This window comes from Dermochelys coriacea, chromosome 3 (genome assembly GCF_009764565.3).
Source record: "Dermochelys coriacea isolate rDerCor1 chromosome 3, rDerCor1.pri.v4, whole genome shotgun sequence".
In the NCBI taxonomy this organism is placed as follows: domain Eukaryota; kingdom Metazoa; phylum Chordata; order Testudines; family Dermochelyidae; genus Dermochelys; species Dermochelys coriacea.
The window spans coordinates 153084115-153107947 of NC_050070.1; the positions used below are offsets into that span (position 1 = coordinate 153084115).

At 41.2% G+C, this 23833-nt stretch overlaps 1 protein-coding gene across 1 annotated transcript in view; it reads left to right on the forward strand.

The window, feature by feature from the left end:
- GLP1R (glucagon like peptide 1 receptor) overlaps nt 1-23833 on the forward strand; it is a 96094-nt gene that overhangs the window by 42810 nt on the left and 29451 nt on the right. The window contains exons 4-6 of the mRNA XM_038396313.2: nt 12512-12621; nt 18592-18698; nt 21979-22132. Coding sequence (XP_038252241.1) covers nt 12512-12621; nt 18592-18698; nt 21979-22132 — 371 coding nt within the window. The remainder of the gene's footprint in view (nt 1-12511; nt 12622-18591; nt 18699-21978; nt 22133-23833) is intronic.

Here is a 23833-nt window from a genome sequence, read left to right on the forward strand (position 1 = left end):
TGTTTTGGTCTGGATAGTTATCACATTAGGGCTTGGGATATATGTTATGTGTTTTTTCTTCCCCCAAGTAATTGCTTAATATGATCATTTTGTGTTAAAAGGTAATCAGATTCCATTTTGCCAGTTACATTAACAAGCCTGAACTGGAGCGAGTTGGATTACAGGGCTGGAAAAAGACCCCACACTGAGTTCTTGCTGTGAGAGATTTTGTAATGCAGGAACTCTTCTTGTTCATACTGCAGACTTGGCCAGCTTTGTATTTGAGCAGCTACCCTCTTTCTCTTTCACAGGTCTTGTTCTCCCTCACTCTATTCTGGTGGGCTATCAGTCTTAGCACCAGCCTGCCTCATGGCTTTGCTGACACATGTAGCTCTGCAGGGTGACTAGCAGGACAGGAAGTTGAAAATGATTTGAAGAATGTTTTTTCATCCACTTAGCCATTAGTCCAATCCCTGATGCTCTCAGCAGTCTCACCTTCTCTCTGTCTGCAGCCACAGACTTTTCTCAGGGAGGTATAACTGTGTCCCACAGTGTGGTAGCTTCTGAAACTCTGCCTGCATCAAACTGGTAGCCTATACTTTAGTGCCCTGACCAGGAAGGGTCCAAACAGGCCACTGTCCTATTCTAGAGTAAATGGGAGAATTTTCTGACTCCCCCTTACCTTTTGAGGGGAGGCAAAGGCCAGCATTTTTCAAATCCAGGTGCTTAAAATGAAGTACTTGCATCCATATTTAGGCATCAAGTCAGGAACTTTTTGAAGGAGCTGAAGAGAATTAGGAACCCAGTTCCAGTGAATTAAATAACAATGACCTGAATCTGAGAAATGCTAAATCATACTTCATATCAGCTTTTTGCCCTCTGCCCGACTTAGACCAGCGGTTCCTGGTCCCAAGCTGTCTGGGCTGACATGTCAGTTAATCAGCTAAGGTCCTGGTTGAATCTGCTGTAACCAATAGCAGGGGGTTTGTCACTCATGAGCCTGAGACCGGAGGAAGCACTACCCCCTAGGGTTTGGTGCTAGTCAGGGACTTGGGAGACCTGGGCTCTAGTCTGTATTCCAGACTTTAAGCAAGTCATGCAGGCTTGGATCCACAAAGGGACTTAAGTGTTGTGACACCCAGTGTTGAAGTGCCTAGAAGATCACTGGTACGGTACTGTAATCTGCAAAGCCTGAAGAAAAGGAGTACTTGTGGCACCTTAGAGACTAACAAATTTATTAGAGCATAAGCTTTCGCTACAGCTCACAAAAGCTTATGCTCTAATAAATTTGTTAGTCTCTAAGGTGCCACAAGTACTCCTTTTCTTTTTGCGAATACAGACTAACACGGCTGCTACTCTGAAACCTGTGATTATGCAAAGCCTGAGGTTCCCATACAATGAATGGGGAGAAATTGGCACCTGAAAAGGCAATCTACTGTAGCCAGCGTGCTAGGCGGGAAGTCAACTAAGCTAGCCAATAGAAGATGCCAACAGGAGGGGTATATCCCAAGCCCTGGACCTCTCAGGGTTTGGCACCTATCTTTGCTTTCAATTCCCAACCAGAAACCTCTCTCATGGAGTCAGCTGGCTTAGGTGTCTAGCTTCTTGGGAGAAGGAGTGAGGCACCTGTGTCATGCCACACGAAATGGGAGGGGGTTAGTGATGCCTGCCTTGTGACTGTTAGCCCAGTGCTTAGCCCACTCACCTGGAATGGTGATGAATCCAGGTTTAATTCCCCACTGTCTGCAGAAGTGGGAGAAAAGGTTTGAACAAGGGTCTCCCATACCTGTAACGAGAGCACTTCAATCACTGAACTATGGGATACTCTGAGGTGGGAGGTTTAGGTTAGACATTTAAGAAAAATTTCCTAACTGTCAGGGTGGTTAAGCACTGGAATAAATTGCCAATAAATCTCATTGGAGATTTTTAAGAGCAGATTAGACAAACACCTGTCATGAATGGTCTAGATAATTAGCCCTGCCACGGGTGCAGGGGACTGGACTAGATGACCTCTTGAGGTGCTTCCAGTTCTGATTCTATGTGGAGCTCCCTTAGTCTCTCTTGTGAAGCTGTTCCACTTTGGATGGATAAATAGTCACTGGACCAGACAGCATGCAAATGACTCTCTAGCTTGGTCATTAGGCTACCCACCTAGGAGGTGGGAGACCCAGGGTCCAGTTCATCTGCTCCAGGAACTGTTTGTTTATTGATACACAGTGGAATAACTTACTCAAGACAGTTTGAGGGACCCTGTGTCAGAATATCCCATAGCTCAGTTGATTAGGGCACTCTTCTGAGAGGTGTGGGCTTCTCCTGTTTGAGTCCTTTCTCTCTTTCAGGCAGAAGGGGAACTGAACTTAGAACTCCCACATCCTACCTGAGTGCTCTAACCACTGGGCTACAAGTATCAAGGAGGTAACTACCACCACCTCCTCTGTCTCAGGCTGCATTTTGAATGGCCCTGACCCAGTAGGTGCTCAGGGCACACTTACCAGACCAGTTCCCCCAGGAAATGAAGGCATTTGCCTGCCTATCTTCCCCTGGTTTGTGCATAGCTCTTGAGCTTAGGTGGGAGATAAGTGTCTGGATGCCTACAGTGAAGCAGCAATGCACATGTGTATGCTCAGAGGCAGAAACTTAGGCGCCTAGGGAATTTCTACAGCAGGAATTTAGGTGCCAAGTGAGTGTAGGCACCGACAGGCTTAGTTGGCAGGTGAGCAGGGGCATACTGGATCACAGCAGAGCCTAAAACTGGAACTTAAATGCCCAAGTACCTTTGTGAATCCAGGCTGTAGTGTTTCTATACCCATTTCCTATTGGTAATATGGGGATAGTAGTGCTGCCGTACCTCCCAGGAGGCTTGTGAGGATTAAATACATTAGATTGTGAGGGGGTCAGATATGGTGACGGAAGCCATACAAGTACCTTAGCTAGACAGACTGTGGTTTAGACCAGTTCATTCTTCATTGCATGTTGAGTGGGAGGTGAGCAGCTGCTATGCACCACATCCCAGCAGAGAGGCTCAGCATCACAGTAGGGATGAGCAGACCAGCGTACCAGTCACTAAAGTACTACCTTATTCCCGCCTTCATTATATGAGGTACCAAACATCTGCATCCCCTGGTACTTCAGCACAAGCTGGCACTGTGTGTGTACTGCAGTTGTCTAGATAATGCTGCATCTGGCAATGACAGCAAGACGTACTTTGGAGGATGCTTACCTGTTTTCTATTCTTCTTGTGGGCAAGTCTCAAGGCATTCTGCTATGGGGAGCATTTGCTGATTGCAGCATTTCAGTCAAAATACTTTAAAGACTATGTGAAAATTATTTTTTTTCCTGTTGAGACTGTGTAGCAAATGTGCATCTGATTCACATGAAGCAGGCCTTTTATATTCCTGCTTCATGAAGTTCAGACTGGGGAATCTGACACCATATTGAAGTCCTTCTACCTAACTGTTTAGTTGCTTTGACAGCCCAGAACCATCTCCATTGCCTATCTGCCTTAGGTACTTGTATGTGCTTTATCACCACAGCAGCTGAGCACTTCATGATCTCTAAGGGATTTATCCTCACAATACCGCTGTGCCCCAGGGAAATACTATTATCCCCATCTTACACATGAGGAACTGAGGCCCAGAGAAGCCAAGGTCACACACAAAGTCTATAGCAGAGCAGGAAATTGAATCTAGGTATCTCAAGTCCCAGCCTAACACCCTAACTGCTGGACTATCCTTTCTCCCTCCTGTCATTCATTTTCAGTGCTCATGAACATGACCTGTTCATCTTTTCAGGAACCCAGTAACACAGTGCTTACCAAGCCATTTCAGATAAAATAAATCCTAACCTGAACTGGTGCTCAAAACTTAATCTTTAAAGTCTGAGGACACTGAGATAAATGTATGTTTGTTTTTTATTTCCATACTAGCCTCTGCATCTCGTGGTCTCGGACAGGGCTGTGTTGGAAATGTTGGACAATTGTGAAACAGTTCTTAGTCCTGACAGATGTTCTAGAGGACCTGTTCCCATGAAGTTTCCAGCTCACTTTTAGACCAACTCTAACGCCCAGAGAAGCCAACGTAAAGGCTTTCAGTGACTCCAGTAGGCTTTGGATCAGGTCTTTTGTGAAAACGCAAAGGTTTCAGAGAAACTTCTGCCTTTCTGTCTGAGTCAAAGCTTTTGAGATTTGCTCACTAGTAAAACTACAGAGTGACGTTTTGCGCTCAGTTATGTACAAGTAACCCCGTGGAAATCTGGTAACCATAAAATATGGCTGAAGATATTGTGACTTTTTGTATGCACTGAAGTCAATGTATTTAAATGGGTGCAATTGAGGGCAACTATGTACCTCGATGTACCATCAGTTAGCAATATTAAAGGAAAATAGCAGTGCCCCTTTGAGAGAAAGCATCCACTTCCAATTACTGTCACTGGCTATTCATCTCAGTATTGTTACTTTTAAAATTTAAGGCCAGTTGCCAATAATGCTGTGTGGACCTGGAAAGCTTGGAGCAGCTAGTAAAATTCATTTTACACTTTGTCCTTTGCGGTTCTGATATTTTATTGTTTAATGGCACTAAATCCTCTTAAATAGAAAATCTTCCAGAGATAGTGGTTCCAAACACGACGTATGTGCACAGTAACCACATCAGTTGTTTTTATGTATACTGGGGCATATAAAGGTTAGCTGCAGCCTGGTGGAGCATAGCCATAGCTCAGTACCCTATGACAGCTAATATGTTCCTTCTCTTCTTATTGTTTCAGGTAGCTCGGAAGCTAGTGGCTGTAGGGGTGTGCGTCTGTTGATTTAAATTACATTATTTGAAACATAAGCATTAAGTAGATTATAATGAAACACTATATCCAAGATCTTTGGTTGCTACTGATACCCACATTTAGTAGCTATAAATAGAGATGACACCAGGTCACAAAATTCAGATCTGGCACCAAACTCACCTGAAGTTTGTGGATGTTTGTGTCCAGGGTTTTGGTTCAGGATCCATCCCTAGCTATGAGGTACCTGCTGTCTGATTCAGCTTGCCTCCTAATCTACTATGATCCTGGATAACTTTCACTTAATTCAGTGGGCTGCCCAGTAGCAGCAGGCTGTGCAGTGGCCTTGTAACCAGTCAAGACAGTGGTCCCCAAACTTCTTCTGTCATGCCCCCCCTGCCCCCAGTAATAGAATCTATCCATACCCTCCCCCTCCCCCTGTGAGCTGGGAGCCAAGCCACAGCCATGCTCGGAATCCAGGGCATGGAGCAGAGCCACAGTCTGGGCTGGGAATCAGGCACCCAGGCTAGGGTGGGGGCATAGCAGGGCTGGGTGGTACTCCCTTCCCACCTGCGATGGGGGCTGGCTTCAGCCCCCTGAATGTTCCTCTCCTCCCCCCCCACCCCCCCCAGGTGGGGCGCACCACAGTTTGGGGACCTCTGAGTCAAGATGATGCCATAAAAACAGAACACTCACACAGTCCCTGTTAGGTCTCTACTGCATAAAAATTTTCTAACGGATTCCAAATTGTGGGATTGAAAGGAGCAGGGTAATTCCCCCAGAAGTTTCTTTGGTTTAAGCCTCCATAGCAGTAAGATCTCCTTCTTTATTATATAAACACCCTCTAAAAGGAGTTTCATTTAAAATATGGTATAAAGTAAAGCTGGGCAAGAGGGTTCACTACACTTTCTTTCCCTCTTACACCAAAATTAAGTTTTGTAGTAGGCTTTCAAATATGTTAACTTGGTCTCGAAAGGGGCCAGATAATATCCCCAGAAGAGATGTTAATTTGCATTTGCCAACCCTGTTAAAGCAATTCAAATTTTAAGTTTCCTTCCCTGGACTAAAAGTTGTCTCAATCTAATCAACAAATTCAGTTTGCAAATAATATGAAAACTCACTCACTGACAGGAAGCTTACCTTTGACTTTATCAGCCGACATCTGTTTATAAGATGGTAAACTCTAGAACATATGCCACTCTTGTTTCAAGGACAAAAATATGGACTGTTGGAATAAACAGTCAGAAATGTCATTAGGAGATACACAATGGAGGTATATATGTGTCAAGCTCATGGCAACTGCCCCAGCTTGGTGTGTGTGTAGGGGGTGGGGAGGTGTTGAAATGTCAATACTTTTCTTATATACTTGGTTGGACTGTGTTATCTAGGATTTTATTTATTTATTTTTGGTCAGAGTGGCCCTTCCAGTTAAAATAAATACAAATATATTATAGTTATTATATTATATAGAAATACAACTCCCCATCGAGATGTTTTTTCATTAGAAGTCTCGGGTGAAGAAATATATGGCATCTCATTACAGGGGACTTTACATCTTTTAATAGAAACAAAGTATGCTCTTGCTAGGTATTGATGAAAGAGAATGTTAATCCAGTCATTAGTTAGTAACTAAAGTTCTGAATTAAGCATTAATCTTGTATAGCAAGTGTTTTGCTGAAAATGGACTAAGGCTATTATCTAAATGTCCATTTTCCTTATCTGAAAGTTACCAGCTAGTTGGAAGATTCACATTCCAAACCCCAAAGACTGGATTATTTTTTTTTAATTTAGGTAAATGTAGTATTTATCAGCAGTGTTTCAGTTTACACTATTGAATTCTAAGAGTTTGTCTTCCTATGAGACAGACAGACAGAGACACACACATTCTAATTCTGATCTCTTTGGTGTAAATCAAAAGTACTGCCATTGAAATCAGGCAGAGTTACATACATGTAAGAGCAGAATCAGACCCCCTGTGAATATAGATTGCCAGGATTGAATGAGTTTGGAACTTTTTTTGCCTTTTTTTATTTATTGGGGTGTTCATCTTAATTTTTGGATTCCTTACATATTAGTATATAATATTGATTTGAAAAATACAAATATTTTCTGAGACCAAATCTCACTTTTCATAGAAAGATGTACACAGACTTATATGTATGGACAATCTAGGACATTTGATTTCAAAAGGGCTGACTTTCAAAAATTAAGGAAATTACTTAGGGAAGTGGATTGGACTGAAGAACTTACGGATCTAAAGGTAGAGAAGGCCTGGGATTACTTTAAATCAAAGCTGCAGAAGCAATTGGAAGCCTGTATCCCAAGAAAAGGGAAAAAATTCATAGGAAGGAGTTGTAGACCAAGCTAGATGAGCAAGCATCTTAGAGAGGTGATTAAGAAGAAGCAGAAAGCATACAGGGAGTGGAAGATGGGAGGGATCAGCAAGGAAAGCTACCTAATTGAGGTCAGAACATGTAGGGATAAAGTGAGACAGGCTAAAAGTCGAGTAGAGTTGGACCTTGCAAAGGGAATTAAAACCAATAGTAAAAGGTTCTATAGCCATATAAATAAGAAGAAAACTAAGAAAGAAGAAGTGGGGCCGCTTAACACTAAGGATGGAGTGGAGGTTAAAGATAATCTAGGCATGGCCCAATATCTAAACAAATACTTCGCCTTTAATAAGGCTAAAGAGGATCTTGGGGATAATGGTAGCATGACAAATGGGAATGAGGATATGGAAGTAGATATTACCATATCTGAGGTAGAAACGAAACTGAAACAGCTTAATGGGACTAAATCAGGGGGCCCAGATAATCTTCATCCAAGAATATTAAAGGAATTGGCACCTGAAATTGCAAGCCCATTAGCAAGAATTTTTAATGAATCTGTAAACTCAGGAGTAGTACCGAATGATTGGAGAATTGCTAATATAGTTCCTATTTTTAAGAAAGGAAAAAAAAGTGATCAAGGTAACTACAGGCCAGTTAGTTTGACATCTGTAATATGCAAGGTCCTGGAAAAAATTTTGAAGGAGAAATTAGTTAAGGACATTGAAGTCAATGGTAAATGGGACAAAATACAACATGGTTTTACAAAAGGTAGATCGTGCCAAACCAACCTAATCTCCTTTTTTGAAAAAGTAACAGATTTTTTAGATAAAGGAAATGCAGTGGATCTAATTTACCTAGTTTTCAGTAAGGCATTTGATACCGTGCCACATGGGGAATTATTAGTTAAATTGGAGAAGATGGGGATCAATATGAACATCAAAAGGTGGATAAGGAATTGGTTAAAGGGGAGACTGCAACGGGTCCTACTGAAAGGCGAACTGTCAGGTTGGAGGGAGGTTACCAGTGGAGTTCCTCAGGGATCGGTTTGGGGACCAATCTTATTTAATCTTTTTATTACTGACCTTGGCACAAAAAGTGGGAGTGTGCTTATAAAGTTTGCAGACGATACAAAGCTGGGAGGTATTGCCAATTCGGAGAAGGATCGGGATATTATACAGGAGGATCTGGATGACCTTGTAAACTGGAGTAATAGTAATAGGATGAAATTTAATAGTGAGAAGTGTAAGGTTATGCATTTAGGGATTAATAACAAGAATTTTAGTTGGGGATGCATCAATTAGAAGTAACAGAAGAGGAGAAGGACCTTGGAGTATTGGTTGATCATAGGATGACTATGAGCTGCCAATGTGATATGGCTGTGAAAAAAGCTAATGCGGTTTTGGGATGCATCAGGAGAGACATTTCCAGTAGGGATAAGGAGGTTTTAGTACCGTTATACAAGGCACTGGTGAGACCTCACCTAGAATACTGTGTGCAGTTCTGGTCTCCCATGTTTAAAAAGGATGAATTCAAACTGGAGCAGGTACAGAGAAGGGCTACTAGGATGATCCGAGGAATGGAAAACTTGTCTTATGAAAGGAGACTTAAGGAGCTTGGCTTGTTTAGCCTAACTAAAAGAAGGTTGAGGGGAGATATGATTGCTCTCTATAAATATATCAGAGGGATAAATACAGGAGAGGGAGAGGAATTATTTCAGCTCAGCACCAATGTGGACACAAGAACAAATGGGTATAAACTGGCCACCAGGAAGTTTAGACTTGAAATCAGACGAAGGTTTCTAACCATCAGAGGAGTGAAGTTTTGGAATAGCCTTCCAAGGGAAGCAGTGGGGGCAAAAGATCTATCTGGTTTTAAGATTCTCCTTGATAAGTTTATAGAGGAGATGGTATGATGGGATAATGGGATTTTGGTCATTAATTGATCTTTAAATATTCAGGGTAAATAGGACTAATCCCCTGAGATGGGATATTAGATGGATGGGATCTGAGTTACCCAGGAAAGAATTTTCTGTAGCATCTGGCTGGTGAATCTTGCCCATATGCTCAGGGTTTAGCTGATTGCCATATTTGGGGTCGGGAAGGAATTTTCCTCCAGGGCAGATTGGAGAGGCCCTGGAGGTTTTTCGCCTTCCTCTGTGGCATGGTTGACTTGAGGGAGGCTTCTCTGCTCCTTGAAGTCTTTAAACCATGATTTAAGGACTTCAATAGCTCAGACATAGGTGAGGTTTTTCATAGCAGTGGGTGGGTGAGATTCTGTGGCCTGCGCTGTGCAGGAGGTCGGACTAGATGATCAGAATGGTCCCTTCTGACCTTAGTATCTATGATATCGTAGTAATAGTTTTATTTTATAAAATATATATATATTTTAAAAATCCATCCCCCTTTCATTTCAAAACAGTTTCAATTTTAAAAGAGCTAGGCTGTGCAAAATGGCTGCAATTTTCCTTTAATCTCGCACATAGACTCTCTTGTTTATCTGCATTGTTACCCTTTCCCTCTAATATTTTGATCTGTACTTCCCCCTGAGAGTTTTCTGTGATAGCCAAATCCTCCACCTCCCACCCTCCAAGAGATCCTGTCGCTTATTCTGGAATTATGGCAAATAAAAACTCATCCTCAAACACACTTCAAATGTTGACTTTTTTAGAATTTGTATTCATCACCTTAAATTTTGTTTGAAAAAGAAGGAAGTCCTTATGGGTGGCATGTTTATGAGAAAACCCAGTTTTATGGCTCCTTCCATGAAGATAATGACCGTGGTGCTGGCTTGTTGCCAGTGTCATTTTTCCCCTCTCTGGAGCTAATTTATTCTGCTTTCTGACAATCAAAATAACAAGAGATGAGTTAAGGAAGAACAGGAGCAAGTGCTCAATCAGCATAATTGGTCCTACAGGAAAAACTGACTTGCATAGACAAAACCTGCTTGATGACTGTCCCTAGAGCTTAGTGAAGTGGGGCAACAATCACTGTCAAGTGAATACAAATGGAGAGACTCCTGTGAGATTGTTCTCACCCTCACTGTGGATGAGTGACAAAGGTCCCTTCCAAGTTTTTACACATGAGCAATCAATTAGCTGTGGATTTTGATGTTTAAAGAGAGGGTTTTAACCTCAGCAGAAGAAGAGGAGCTCTCAAACCCATAAAGAGACAAGTTACCTACAGACAATGAAGAACACATGAGAGGAAAGGCAGAAAATGTGGGATACGCTGACTATAGAATCTTGTAGGAGAATCCATGTTTAGGATTAGGATATAGAATGAAAAACTTAAGTGAGATAGGTTTGAGTGTAGTAAAGTTGGGTTGGAAATTAAGTTTTGTAATGGATGTGTTGGTAGTACCTATCCATAATTGTAGTCAGCCAAGGTAGCAATACCTAAAGTATTGTTAAAGTTGCTTGATGCTTCCTAAGATCCGATATTCAATTGTTTCTAACTTTGCCAAACTTTAACTGTTTGAGCTGAAATTTTCCATGCTGAGAGGCTGCATAAAACTGAATTATTTTTGGAAGTTTTAGCCAAAAAGCTTCTGCTGCTTCCCATATTGAGATTAAGGAAAATGGTGTTTTGCCCCTAATTTTAAAAAAAAAAATCTGTACAAGCTTTTTGGTCAGAAGCTTTAGCATCTCCCTGCTTTGGAGGATGAAGTTGAAATTTGGAAAGGGGTATTTGTCCTGGCGTCAATGTGCTTTTTGCTGATCTTGTGATGGACCATGAGGTCTCTTCCTGCTTCAGCACGCATGATGGATGGTATTCTGGGAATTTAAATCAGGGTGGTGCAGTGCAGGAGACTGTTGTCTGTAGGACCCTACCTTGTTTACTGCAGAAGTTGGAAGGTGACTAATGAATGAGGCAGGGGAGTGCTGTAAGAGATAGGACAATCTCATGGTTTAGGCAGTTGAATGCTGCAGTGGAGAACTCTCTCTACTACAGAGTTCCTAGGTGATGCTGGCAAGTCACTTCAGCCAAAATGTTCACAGGTGCCCATTCATTTTCTGGGTACCTGAATGGGGATGAAGATAATGCAATCTCATTTCACTGGGGTATTGTGAAGGTTAATGTATTGGTCTTTTTATAGAACTAAGATACTAAATGAGACCACCATAAACAAGTCCATGAGGAAATTACTAATTCAGGGCAGAGGTTGTATGGGGTGGTTAAATAAGGCTTAGAGCCACACACTGAGTTGTAAGGATAAAAGAAATATGGAATAGCGACCTATTTCGTGAGCACTATTCATCCTGGACACTGAATGAGACCGGGAGGGCCTTGTGCAAAAAGTCAATGATCGTGTAATTAAAAATTGTATGATGATAATATATAGACAAGGGGGCTGAACTGAAACTTTGCATTGGCAATCTTAATTCTGGCATTTCCTAACTTTGAAGTGCTTGACTTTCTACCTTTAATGTTCTTTTTGAGTATAATAATAAATATGGTCTGCACATATAAAATACAAGATCCACTGAGGAACCAAACTGCATCCTGACATAAAGGGAGTCTGATGTGCCATTTATGGGGAACAGGGTTAGTTCAGTTAGAAGCTTACATAGAACAGAGAATGTTCCAGCATGGAGCTCCACGAAACTGTGGAGGAGGCACTGCTACCTTTTATCCACAGCAACCTCCTCTTGATTATGCAGCATGATTCCTTTCTGCCTATCACCCACCCCTTCAGAGCAGAACTTTACAATACACAGACAGAATAAATAGAATATAAGATTCAGGGGGAAACAAATGCTTACTGGATATTTAAAGCCAGAAATACGTGATGGGAAATTCCTGATAGGTTATATGATCAGTTGCACCTCTGTTGACCAGTGGAAGATTGTTCCTCACCATCTCTTCAGCCCAGTTTTAAATATCCCTGGTGCAGGAGCTAAGAATATAATTTGGGATACTGTGGTAATGAACCTATTGTAAATATATAGTAGGGTAAATAGGTTTGCAGTAAAAGCTGGAACCCCCCCTTCCCCAACAGGGAGACTTTGGCAGGAACCTGCACATGTGCATACCTCCTACAGTAGGTTTGGGCTTAAGTCACAAAGTTCAGGATCAAACTTTCCTAAAGTTCTGGGGTGTTTGAGTCTGGGCATTCAGTTTAGATCCATTTCTTTTCCTAACAAAATACATGCAGTTTTCTCACCAAACAGAGGTTTGTTTTCAGCCACAAACTCTGTGGGTTGTTGCTGCTGCTGCTGAACAGTTGGAGTACTTTTTGTAATGTTGTTCTTGGAAGCCATACAAAGCTGACTGTGAGAATGAATGAACTGAAGTGTTTGTTACAGGAAGGGAGCAAGGTGAAGAACAGCTGTAATAAGGTGACAGATGGGGGGAGAGGTTAGGCTAAGCTTCGCAGTTGTTCTGTTCTTCTCCCCTGTAAGTCTGTGTTCTTTCCCTCCTTATCGTTGGCAGTGCTCCATGGACAAGTTTACCGCTTCTGCACTCCTGAGGGCACTTGGCTGCTGAAGGAGAATTCCACCCTGCCATGGAAGAACATTTCTGAATGTGAGGCATCAGATGGGGTAAGGGGAAGAGGTTTTGCCTATAAAAAACTGTAATAAGTCAACACTTGCCAGTGAGAATTCATATTTTTTTTAAAGAGACATTATTAAGGGCACAAAAAGCAAATGATACCAATGCATAGGAAAGTTAAGAAGTATGGTAAGAGGCCACCTTGGCTTAACCAGGAGACCTTCAATGACCTGAAACTAAAAAGAGAGTCATACAAAAAATGGAAACTAGGTCCAAGGATGAATATAAAAAGAAACAACGCTAGCATGTAGGCACAATATTAGAAAGACCAAGGCAAAAAAATAGATTAAACTAGCTAGGGGTATAATGAATAAGAAGAAAACATTTTACAAATACATGAGAAGCAAGAGGAAGACCAAGGACAGGATAGGCCCATTATTTAATAAGGAAAGAAAGAGAACAGAAAACACAGCAATGGCCAAATGCCTTTGTTTGTTTTCACTAAAAAAGTTAGAAATGTTTGGATGACAAATATAGCAACATCAGGGAGGTGGTGGAATCTCCTTCCTTAGAAGTTTTTAAGGTCGAGCTTGACAAAGCCTGGCTGGGATGATTTAGTTGGGGATTGGTCCTGCTTTGAGCAGGGGATTGGACTAGATGACCTCCTGAGGTCCCTTCCAACCCTGATATTCTGTGATTCTATGATTATGATCAGTGTAAATGGGGTAGAATCTGAGGCTAAAATAGGAAGTGAACAAATGAAGAATTACTTAGGTAAATTAGATGTCTTCAAGCTGGCAGGACCTGATGAAGTACATGCTAGACTACTTAAGAAACTAGCTGAAGAGATCTCTGAGCCATTAGCTGTTATCTTTGAGAACTTTGTGGAGGATGGAAGAGATCCCAGAGGACTAGAAAAGGGCAAATCTAGTATCTATCTATTAAAAAAAATGGAATAAGGCCAACCCAGGGAATTATAAACTGGTCCGTTTAACTTTGGTTTCCAGAATGGTAATGGAGCAAATAATCTATCTGTAAGCACCTAGAAGAAAATAAAGAAATAGCAGTCAACATGGATTTCTCAAGAACAAATCATGTCAAATCAACCTAATATCCTTCTCTGACAGGGTATCAAGCCTTGTGGATAGGAGGGAAGCAGTAGATATGATGTATCTCAACTTTAGTAAGCCTTTCATACTGTCTCACATGATGGTCTCGTAAACAAACTAGAGAATCCTAGCTTAGATGAACCACTATAAGGTTGGTGAACAACTAGCTGGAAAACTGTACTCGGAGAATAGTTATCAATGAGCCACAATCAGGTAGAAGAGCATATTGAGTGGGTCTTGCAAGGATCTGTCCTAGGTCTTCTTCTATTCAATATCTTCATAAATGATTTGGATATCAGCATAGATAGAGTGCTCTTATAAAGTTGGCAGATGATACCCAAGCTGGAAGGGGTTGCAAGCACTTTGGAGGACAGGATTAGAATTCAAAATGACCCTAGCAAACTGGAGAAAGTGTCTGAATTAAATAGGATAAAATTCAATAAGGACAAGTGCAAAGTATTACACTTTGGAAGGAATAATCAGTTTTACAAATACAAAATGGGAAATGACTGCCTAGAAAGGAGTATTGCACAAAAGGAGTTGGGAGTTATAGTGGCTCACAAACTAAATATGAGTCAACAATGTAATACTGTTGCAAAAAAACCACGCATCATTCTGGGATGTGTTAGCAGGAATTTTGTAAGTAAGACACGAGAAATAATTCTTCCACCTTTATTCAGCACTGATAAGGCCTCCACTGGAGTATTGTGTCCAGTTCTGGGTGCCACACTTCAGGAAAGATGTAGACAAATTGGAGAAAGTCCAGAAGAGAGCAACAAAAATGATTAAAGGTCTAGAAAACATGACCTACAAGGAAAGATTGAAAAAACTGGATTTGTTTAGTCTGGAGAAGGGAAGACTGAGGGGGGACATAACACTCTTCAAGCATGTAAAAGGTTGTTATAGAGAGGAAGGTGATAAATTTTTCTCCTTAGCCACTGAGGACAGGACAAGAAGTAATGGGCTTAAACTGAGATTTAGGATAGACATTAGGAAAAACTTCTTCTGTAAAGTTAGTTAACAAATTGCCTAGGGAGACTGTTGAATCTGCATGGTTTTTAAGAACAAATTAGACAAACAACTGTCTGGGATGGTCTGATAATACTTGTTCCTGCCTCAGTGCAGGGGACTGGACTCGATGACCTATTGAGGTCCCTTCCAGTCCTACATTTCTGTGATTTATGCTCTTTGTCTACTTTAGCTGAACTTGGTCAGCAAAGTTAAACTGGTCAATTTCACTTCTTGGCTGTAATGCACTAGACCTTGGGAGAAGTCAACATGCTATAGGACTAGCCCTTTGCCTCTGACCTATTTATTGAGTGCACAGTCCCTGTCTCAAGGAGCTCCGTGTTCTAGTATAGACACAGACAAACGATTCAGACATAGGAGATGCCCAAAACTGTCAGGGGTTCCTGTACTTCCAGAATTCCCTGTTCTGCAATGCCACAACCCTTCATAGGGAGCAGGATGATTGTAAATTGGAAAGGGAAGAAGAGAAATTCAACACATCTGAAGGAAAGTTTTAGGAAATGTAAGCGGTCCCCTAACTTGCAGCCCCATCCCTTGTCCCACTTCTTCAAAGCTCTGTGGCATCAAGAGAGCTTTAGCTTAACACAGACTGCATGCCTGGTCATTTTTTATTCCACTTGCAGCTTAAGGCTTCTTCCTTAACTATATGTTGAGAGCTGCTAAGCAGACAAATGCCTTTTGGCAACACTTGGCCATTTGGTACATATCTCATTTCCATGAAATACAGTGCTTCGGGGGGCAATTATGTTAAACCTAAATACACTGCGTCACCCCCTGTTATGGAAATTGCTTGCCATGTTTATTTCTATTTTCCACTTTAGCAGATGCAGAACTCCTAACTGCCTGCTTTTCAGATATGTTTATGCATTTGTATTTAATGTAGATGGAATATATGGGCTAAAGGTGTTAACCCAGTCACTGTCCAACATTAAACTGTGTTAAAGAAGGTTTGGGTTTGGTTTACAGAGACCTCAGTCTGCTTAATACCCTGGCAAACACATAATTAAAAATCATTTTAACCTCTATTAAAGATAAAGAAAAGAAGGGAAAGCAATTAAGGAATTTGAAATGAAAAGTATTAGGTAAGACTTTTATTTTAACATCCCTTGTTCCCTTTCTCGTTAGAGAGTGTTTAGAAGGAAAAATCCTCTTGTTTGACAGACTATTAAAGGGTATCAGAGATTGTAATAACAGTCCTTCTGGGGAAAAGAGAAGAAGTTAGTTGAGATGGGTTGGAGCTGCTGCTGCTGTTGGGAATCCTTAAGAAAGGGATAGATAATAAGACAGAAAATATCATAGTGCCTCTGTATAAATCCATGGTACACCCACATCTTGAATACTATGTGCAGATGTGGTCACCCCATCTCAAAAAAAAATATAATGGAATTGGAAAAGGTTCAGAAAAGGACAACAAAAATGAGTAGGGGGATGGAACAGCTTCCATATGAGGAGAGATTAAAAAGACTGGGACTCTTCATCTTGGAAAGGAGACAACTAAGGGGGGGATAGGATAGAGGTCTATAAAATCAGGACTAGTGTGGAGAAAGTAAATAAAGAATTATTTACTCCTTCTCATAACACACAAACTAGTGGTTACCAAATTAAATTAATAGGCAGCAGATTTAAACAAACAAAAGGAAGTATTTCTTCACACAATGCACGGTCAACCTGTGGAACTTCTTGGCAGAGAATGTTGTGAAGGCCAAGACTATAACAGGGTTCAAAAAAGAACTAGATAAGTTCATGGAGGATAGGTCCATCTCTGGCTTTTAGCCAGAATGGTCAGGGATGGTGTCCCCAGCCTCAGTTTTGCCAGAAGCTGGGAATGGGTGACAAGGGACGGATTATTTGATGATTACCTGTTATGTTCATTCCCTCTGAAGCATCTGGCATTGGCCAATACTGGGCTAGATGGACTTTTGGTCTGACCCAATATGGCCTTTCTTATGGTCTTATGTTAAAGTCCAATCTTATTTTTTGTCAGATGGTGTTTGGGACTCAGCTGGAGCTGGTAAGGGTGGCAGTGTCAGGAGGTCAGACTAGATGATCAGAATGGTCCTTTCTGACCTTAGTATCTATGAATCTGAGTCTTTCTCTCAAACCCAGTCTGGTCAAGATATCTCTCAGGATCAGGAGGATGAAGGCATGGGGTCCCAGGAGGTGGTGGGGGTGATGGTGAAGCTCACTCTAATAGCTCATTTTTATTCCCAAAGTCCCTTTCTTAAGGACCTCACCAAGGGAATGGTGGGTGGAATAGCCTGTCCCCTCGTTATTTTGTCCACGAATTAGGCATAGTTTCTGAAACATGAGTTTTGGTTCAGATTTTTGGTTCCATGTTTTTCTTGTTTACCAGGTATGATCTTAACACAATCCTTGAGTTATATTGGTATGCTTTTTTTGTTTGGACTAATTCAGTCTTTCTGTCTCCCTTTGGTACCTTTTCCCATCAGTACATGTTGTTATAGATTATTGTGACATCTTATGAACTTTTATGTACTTTTTACAGTTGAACTCACAATTAGGTTAAATTTTTAGGCCCAATTATCACAACATGTATCCAACCACAGGGGGTTTAGTTTGAGTAAAAATCACTGTATTGTGTTGTGGGCATCCCCCAAACATAAACCCACTAGGAATGTCGGAGGGAGGCTCCGCACAAAGATCACAAGCAAATAGTGTTTTGCCATCACCCTAAGATTTGTTTTAATGTAATATCCTCCAAGATGAGAGAGGAGGCATCATCATGTCCTTTAAACATTAAACATCAGTTTGGGCTGCGTTGATGTTTCAAACTGTTGAGTCTCAGAAGTTGTGCCTGGCTGCGACCCTGACAAAGTCTCTCCTTCTGGACTAAGCAGTCTTCAAATCCTTCCTTTTAAAATACTATTATTCCACAAAACCTGTCAGCGATGGCCTCTGCACTCAGTCTGAACCCTCACATGATGTGCTGTGTGCCTCTGAATGGTTTTATCTATTTCTGAAGCTAGGAGAGTGTATTCTTTGGTATAGCACAGTGCACATTGCTTAGTAATTGTAGTGTCATCAATCCAAAGTGGAGAAATAAAATGGATGAGTCTTGGAAATAGATTTGTGATTAGAGGTGAGCCAGAATCAGAATGAAAGAAAAGGAGTACTTGTGGCACCTAAGAGACTAACAAATTTATTTGAGCATAAGCTTTTGAGAGCTGTAGCTCATGAAAGCTTATGCTCAAATAAATTTGTTAGTCTCTAAGGTGCCACAAGTACTCCTTTTCTTTTTTGCAATACAGACTAACACGGCTGCTACTCTGAAACCTGAATCAGAATGCAGGATCTAAATCCTGCCCCACAACCCAAACATCATGATTCAGGCCTATCTAGTGCATGTTCTACAAAAATCTTTTCTCCCCAAGATATGGACCAAATTTTTCAAACTTGGGTATGAAAGGAGCCACTAAATATGGCATTAAGGAATATAGCTTTAGGCATCCCTAGTTGAAAATGCTGGCTTCAGAATTTTTATCTGCTATTGCAGAACTGATGTGTTGATGTGTCTGTTTGTATGGCAATCTAGATAGGAAGGACAGTGTTCCTTGCATTTGGAATTCACTCCTTTCTCCACTCCCTTCAGCCTTGTTCTGCAATAGCCACATTTTATTGACTTTCTGGGCTTGCTGCAAAGCCCTTGTATGTGAATGGGAATTTGGGGTGGGATTTTTGTTTGTTTGGGGAATGTGAAAAGTGGAAGATTCTGATTTGTAATGTGGGCCTCTGAGCACCTAACAAAGGGGTGGAAAAATAGTAGGTGTCATCAAAGTAGGGTTGGCGGGAAGGTAATGGGGAGACGGGAGAAGAGAAACAGGTCCAACGAGTGCTGTCTTTTCTTTCCTTCTATGCTGTCAGGACGCACCAGAGGAACAACTCCTCTACGTGTCAGTCATCTACACCATTGGATATGCTCTTTCATTCTCTGCCCTGGTAATAGCGACTGCCATCCTTCTTGGATTCAGGTAATCCTGGTGCAGTTCAAAGCAGAGTGGAAGCAGCCATGCTGTTCTCCCAATCTAAATAGCATCAGACTTTGAAACATTCAGCTTCTCCCGTCTACCATCTCCCCATTCTACTCCTTTCATCATCTCACCCTTCCCTGCTCCCCTCTTGCACCTTATCTCTCCCAAACATATTTAGCTTCTAAACTACTAGGAGTGCTGGTTGAAATATTTTTGACAAAATGAAAATTTGTCAAACTATGCTGTTTCACTGAAGCTGAAATGCTTTGTGGAGGTGTATTGGTTTTGACAAAATTTTCATTGGAAGGCAGGAGAGGACAGACTGACTCTGTCGTACGCTAGGGTGGTGAGGGGATTGGCATAGGAGGTAGGAAACCCATGTTCAGGTCCCAGAACCAGGGACTCGAACCTGCCAGATCAGTCTCCCCACATGAACACCTCAAGGTTTTGATCTGAATATAGACACTTTAAAGCAATTCCATTTTTGCCAAAATATTTGAAAGATTTTTGTTCTACTAGGGAACAATTCCCCCCCAATCCCACACAAAACTGCTAACAATGCCATGAACAAAATTGCCATCCTCCAGTCAGCTCTCTCCTATTAGTTTCTTCTAGGTATGACTCCATCAAATTCTGTGGAAGAGCATAGAAATTAACAGAGTCTGGCGACTGAGAAGCCATTGAAAGGACCCTGGAACATACGTTAGATTGCTTAGGTTTGGTCAAAAAATGCTGGCAGCCTGATCTAAATCATACATCTTTGCATAAATGCACCGTGCATGCCTGCAGCAATTTAATTGATTCTAGCCTGGTTTGTCTGAATTTTGGGGATTCAAAATGCAGCAGGTGCAAACATGGGGGCATTCAGAATAACATCTAGAAAGTGCAGGAAATGCAGAGATGTGATCCCGATCTATTGTATTTTATCTTTTTCCAGCTGAGAAATATGGGACCAGTGACTACTCTTTGCATGCCAAGAGGGCTTACAGTGACTATAGCTGAGTTGAAATTTGTGGGAAACCCAGAAAGACAAGATCTGCCTCTGTCAATGCCATGGGAGTATTATGATGATTCACATGTTTAGGCATTAGTACAGTTTAGGGATTCAGAGTCACTGCTCTCTGGCTACCACTAAATCATCCCTGCCAGAGATGATTTCTCCCCAGAATTCATAAAATTACTCCTGAGGAGCAATTTATTTTGCTGTTGAAATGGCGCAGATTGAGACAAAATGGCAGGTGTTTTCAAAAACTTTCTAGATGAAGATGTCCAAAACTCCCAACCACAGTTCAAATCCCTGCAGCTGAGCACCGTGTTCGGCTGTCAATAACTTTAGTATCAAAAAAACAGTTAAGATGTTAAATGACAAATGTATTTGCCTTTTGCCTAATTTATAAGAGCACTGTAACATAAGAAAATGAAAAATTGAATAGCATCAATGTTAGAGGCTTCACAAAAACATCAAAAAGGAGCCATTTTAAAGTCTTTAAATTTCAAAAAATGTTTGTTCAACTTGTTCATAATTCTCAGGACAAATTCTAGTTGTCAGAAGGACTTAACCCTAAACATTTGGAAGCATGATTTTTCTTTTTCCTTGTAATTATCATCTGCATTGTAGTTGGATTCTGACTGCAGCCTCCGTTTCTAACTATCCATAGCAACCTTGCATGCTTGCAGAACTGGGAGTAGAAACCTAGTTCCAAAACACAGATTTTCCACCTTGAGCTAAAGGAACATCTCTGTTAGCTATAGAATATCCTTTATATTAATTCTAAGGTGCAACCAGCCAACAGAGGGCAACATGCTTATAAACAAGTAGTGCCCAGTCCTGCTCCCACTGAAGTCAGTGGTAGAAACCTTCTGTACTCAACAGTGGAAACAGGATAGTCCCCATACCTCCCATTGAAATGGGAGCGGTATTGGGCACCTAAACTACCCACAATGGAGATAATCAGTAACTGTATTTACTTGCAAACTATTTTCTGGTGTATGAATTTTCAAGCAGATTTAAGAATATGGAAAGTTTGAAGGGGTAGCAACAAGCTAGTTTTGAGCTAGAGGGTGACCAAAGTTAAACATGGTTAAATTGTGAAATGACCTGTAACTCAAAAGTGGCTTAATGCATCTTCTTCAAACTTTGCAGAAATATTCTTCTTTGCCTTCTGAATAAATCTAGAAAATTTCAGGCCAAATCTATTTCCTAAGCCAATGTTGCAGGGCTGAAAAATTAGGACTTAAAAATATAGGAACAACTGTTTCTCTATAATATGCTCAGTATATTTTTCAGAAATAAAAAGTAATCACTTTCAGTAGAGCGTAGTTTAATATGAATTTTCCAAGTGGCACTGCCTACTTTCTTGATCCTAGTTGTGAGAATGTGTCTTTGTTTAAATGGAAAAACAAATTAATAGATTTTTTTTTCCCCCCATCTCTCCCCTCTGCAGCATGTATGCTTCTGCTTACATATGGAGTTTGTCACAAGCTGAGGGAGGAAATATTAGTAGGAGAACTTTGGTAAAATATTGACAGCATTTCATTGCCGAGTTTCAATCACACAACTCCCGTTTCCTTTGCCCGCCCAAAACACGTTTTGACAGGTAGCAATTTTGTTGTCTGTGCAGCTGGCTATTGAAATTCACGAAGACGATGATCTTTTGTCATTGTTTTTTATCATCATCACAAAGGTGAAAATCATGTTTCTTTTAGACTCATGGAAGACGTTTGTGATCCTCTCAGGATGCTGTTGATGAATGTAGTCTTCTCTTGTTGTCTAAGTGATAATTAATATGTATGATGATTTCCCTTCATGGGGACCGATACTTTAACATAGTCTGCTGCTGTGCTGCACACCAGCACATGAACCCTTCCAAAGTATTCCTGTTGCACTCCTGTTTTCTTTGCTGAAGGATCACTTAAATAGTTTAGATGGAGCATTATGTAAAAAGTCCAGTCCTTTAGATCCCTCAGCTGTGACCACTGTAATTAAGGTTGTAAATGTTTCATTATAACTCCTATTTTTCATACACTCCAATTATTATTCTGAAATATTAACCTTTTGGGTGGAAATTTTCCAGGTCAGGTTTCTGCCTAAAGATGAATATTTCTTACAGAGAGTTTCAGATCCCTGCAGCCATTTGCAAGTAATGAGTTTCCAGTGACTCATCTGCATGGGTATCCACTGATTTTGAAAATAATCTATCAATTTCACTCTCATTGATACCCATGGTATCATTGCAGCCTACACGCACTCACTGACTCAGGCTTTGCTTTCTTGTTACAGGCATCTGCACTGCACTAGGAATTACATTCACCTGAATCTCTTCACTTCTTTTATCCTACGTGCTGTATCTGTCTTCATTAAGGACTCTGTGGTGAAGTGGATGTACAAAACAGCTACGCCTGAGCACCAGTGGGAAGGACTTATCTCCTACCAGGTAGGGGCAGGAGTCATGCTGCTTCTGAGGTCAGCGGTTCATCAGCTGCATGAAACTCTGCAGTTTCCGTTTGCACTGGGGTTTGTCCAGAATATTTTCTTCACTTCCACAGGGTTTTCCTTTGAGTCCTTTGGCACACTTCAGACTGTTCTAGTCATGCAATCCCAGTCTTGTTACCTATGAATAACTGCTACCCCATTAAAAGAAAAGGAGTACTTGTGGCACCTGAGAGACTAACAAATTTTATTTGAGCATAAGCTTTCATGAGCTACATCCAATGAAGTGAGCTGTAGCTCACGAAAGCTTATGCTCAGATAAATTTGTTAGTCTCTAAGGTGCCACAAGTACTCCTTTTCTTTTTGTGGATACAGACTAACATGGCTGCTACTCTAAAACCTGCTACCCCATTGTGTTTCTTTCTATTAGAGGTTTGTCCCCATGGGGCAAAGAAAACATCAAGAGCAGGGATTTTTCACCCCTGCATGTTAGTAAATGCTCAATACCTCTCCCCCTCACTACACATTTGCCATTTCCAGTCATGACAATAGAATATTCTGAGATTCCACTACAACAGGTGACATTGTCCAGCCAGTCAGGTGATCCAGTGAGCTGGTCATTCTTGGGGTACTTTTATAGTCCTGCTAACTATGGTGATTTGATTTGAATGCAAGTCCAAATCTGGAAGGAGCTCTAAAGTAACATGTCACTTAGTCTTTAGTCTGAATATAGAAAGTATGCAAATATTCTGTGAGGATGCTGAAACCAGAGAACTGCTTTCTCTCCCCCTTGAGTGCTGGTATGTAAAATGTAACCAAGTTGTGGGAGACAGTGATTTGGAAATTTAAATGGGAGTAGATACTTATCTGCTGTGATTCTAGGTGATATGCAGGAGATTAAAGGCACTGGAAAATGTAATAATCAGGAAGGCTTTTTAATCTGTCTTTGAGCACTGTGATAGGAACCTTAGGCATTTTTCACCTTCCACTGAAAGGGGATCACCGGTTGGAATTTTCCTTCAGGGCAGATTGGAAGAGGCCCTGGAGGTTTTTTGCCTTCCTCTGTAGCATGGGGCACGGGTCACTTGAGGGAGGATTCTCTGCTCCCTGAAGTCTTTAAACCACGATTTGAGGACTTCAATAGCTCAGGCATAGGTGAGGTTTTTCGTAGGAGTGGGTGGGTGAGATTCTGTGGCCTGTGTTGTGCAGGAGGTCGGACTAGATGATCGGAATGGTCCCTTCTGACCTTAGTATCTATGAATCATCCCACATGATGATCAGTTTCTTGTAACATGCAGACTTTGGAGTGCACCAACAAGCTGATATAAAATCATAAATGTGAGGATTGGCAATGACCTCCTGGAATGTCAGTCAGTCCCTTCTGTCAAGCAGGGAGGGCTGAGTACTTCTGCGTAGTGTGTAAACAGTACTGTGTAGTTCAGATTTGTTTCATGATTTGATGGGCAAGTGAATTAGTTAATTGTATTTGTTTAGATTCTTGATTGCTTGTAAAATTCAGAGAAATGGCCAAGAGCGTTTTGCAGTCAGATATGATGCATCAGGGCAATACTGCTCTGGTATCACACACCACTTGCCTTTGAAGAATTGGCAGCATTGTGGCATCAACTGTGTGTTCTGGAGTAGTGGAGTTCTTATCTATAGAATACAGTATCTGTGGACCTGAAATTTTTCAGTGGCTGATTTC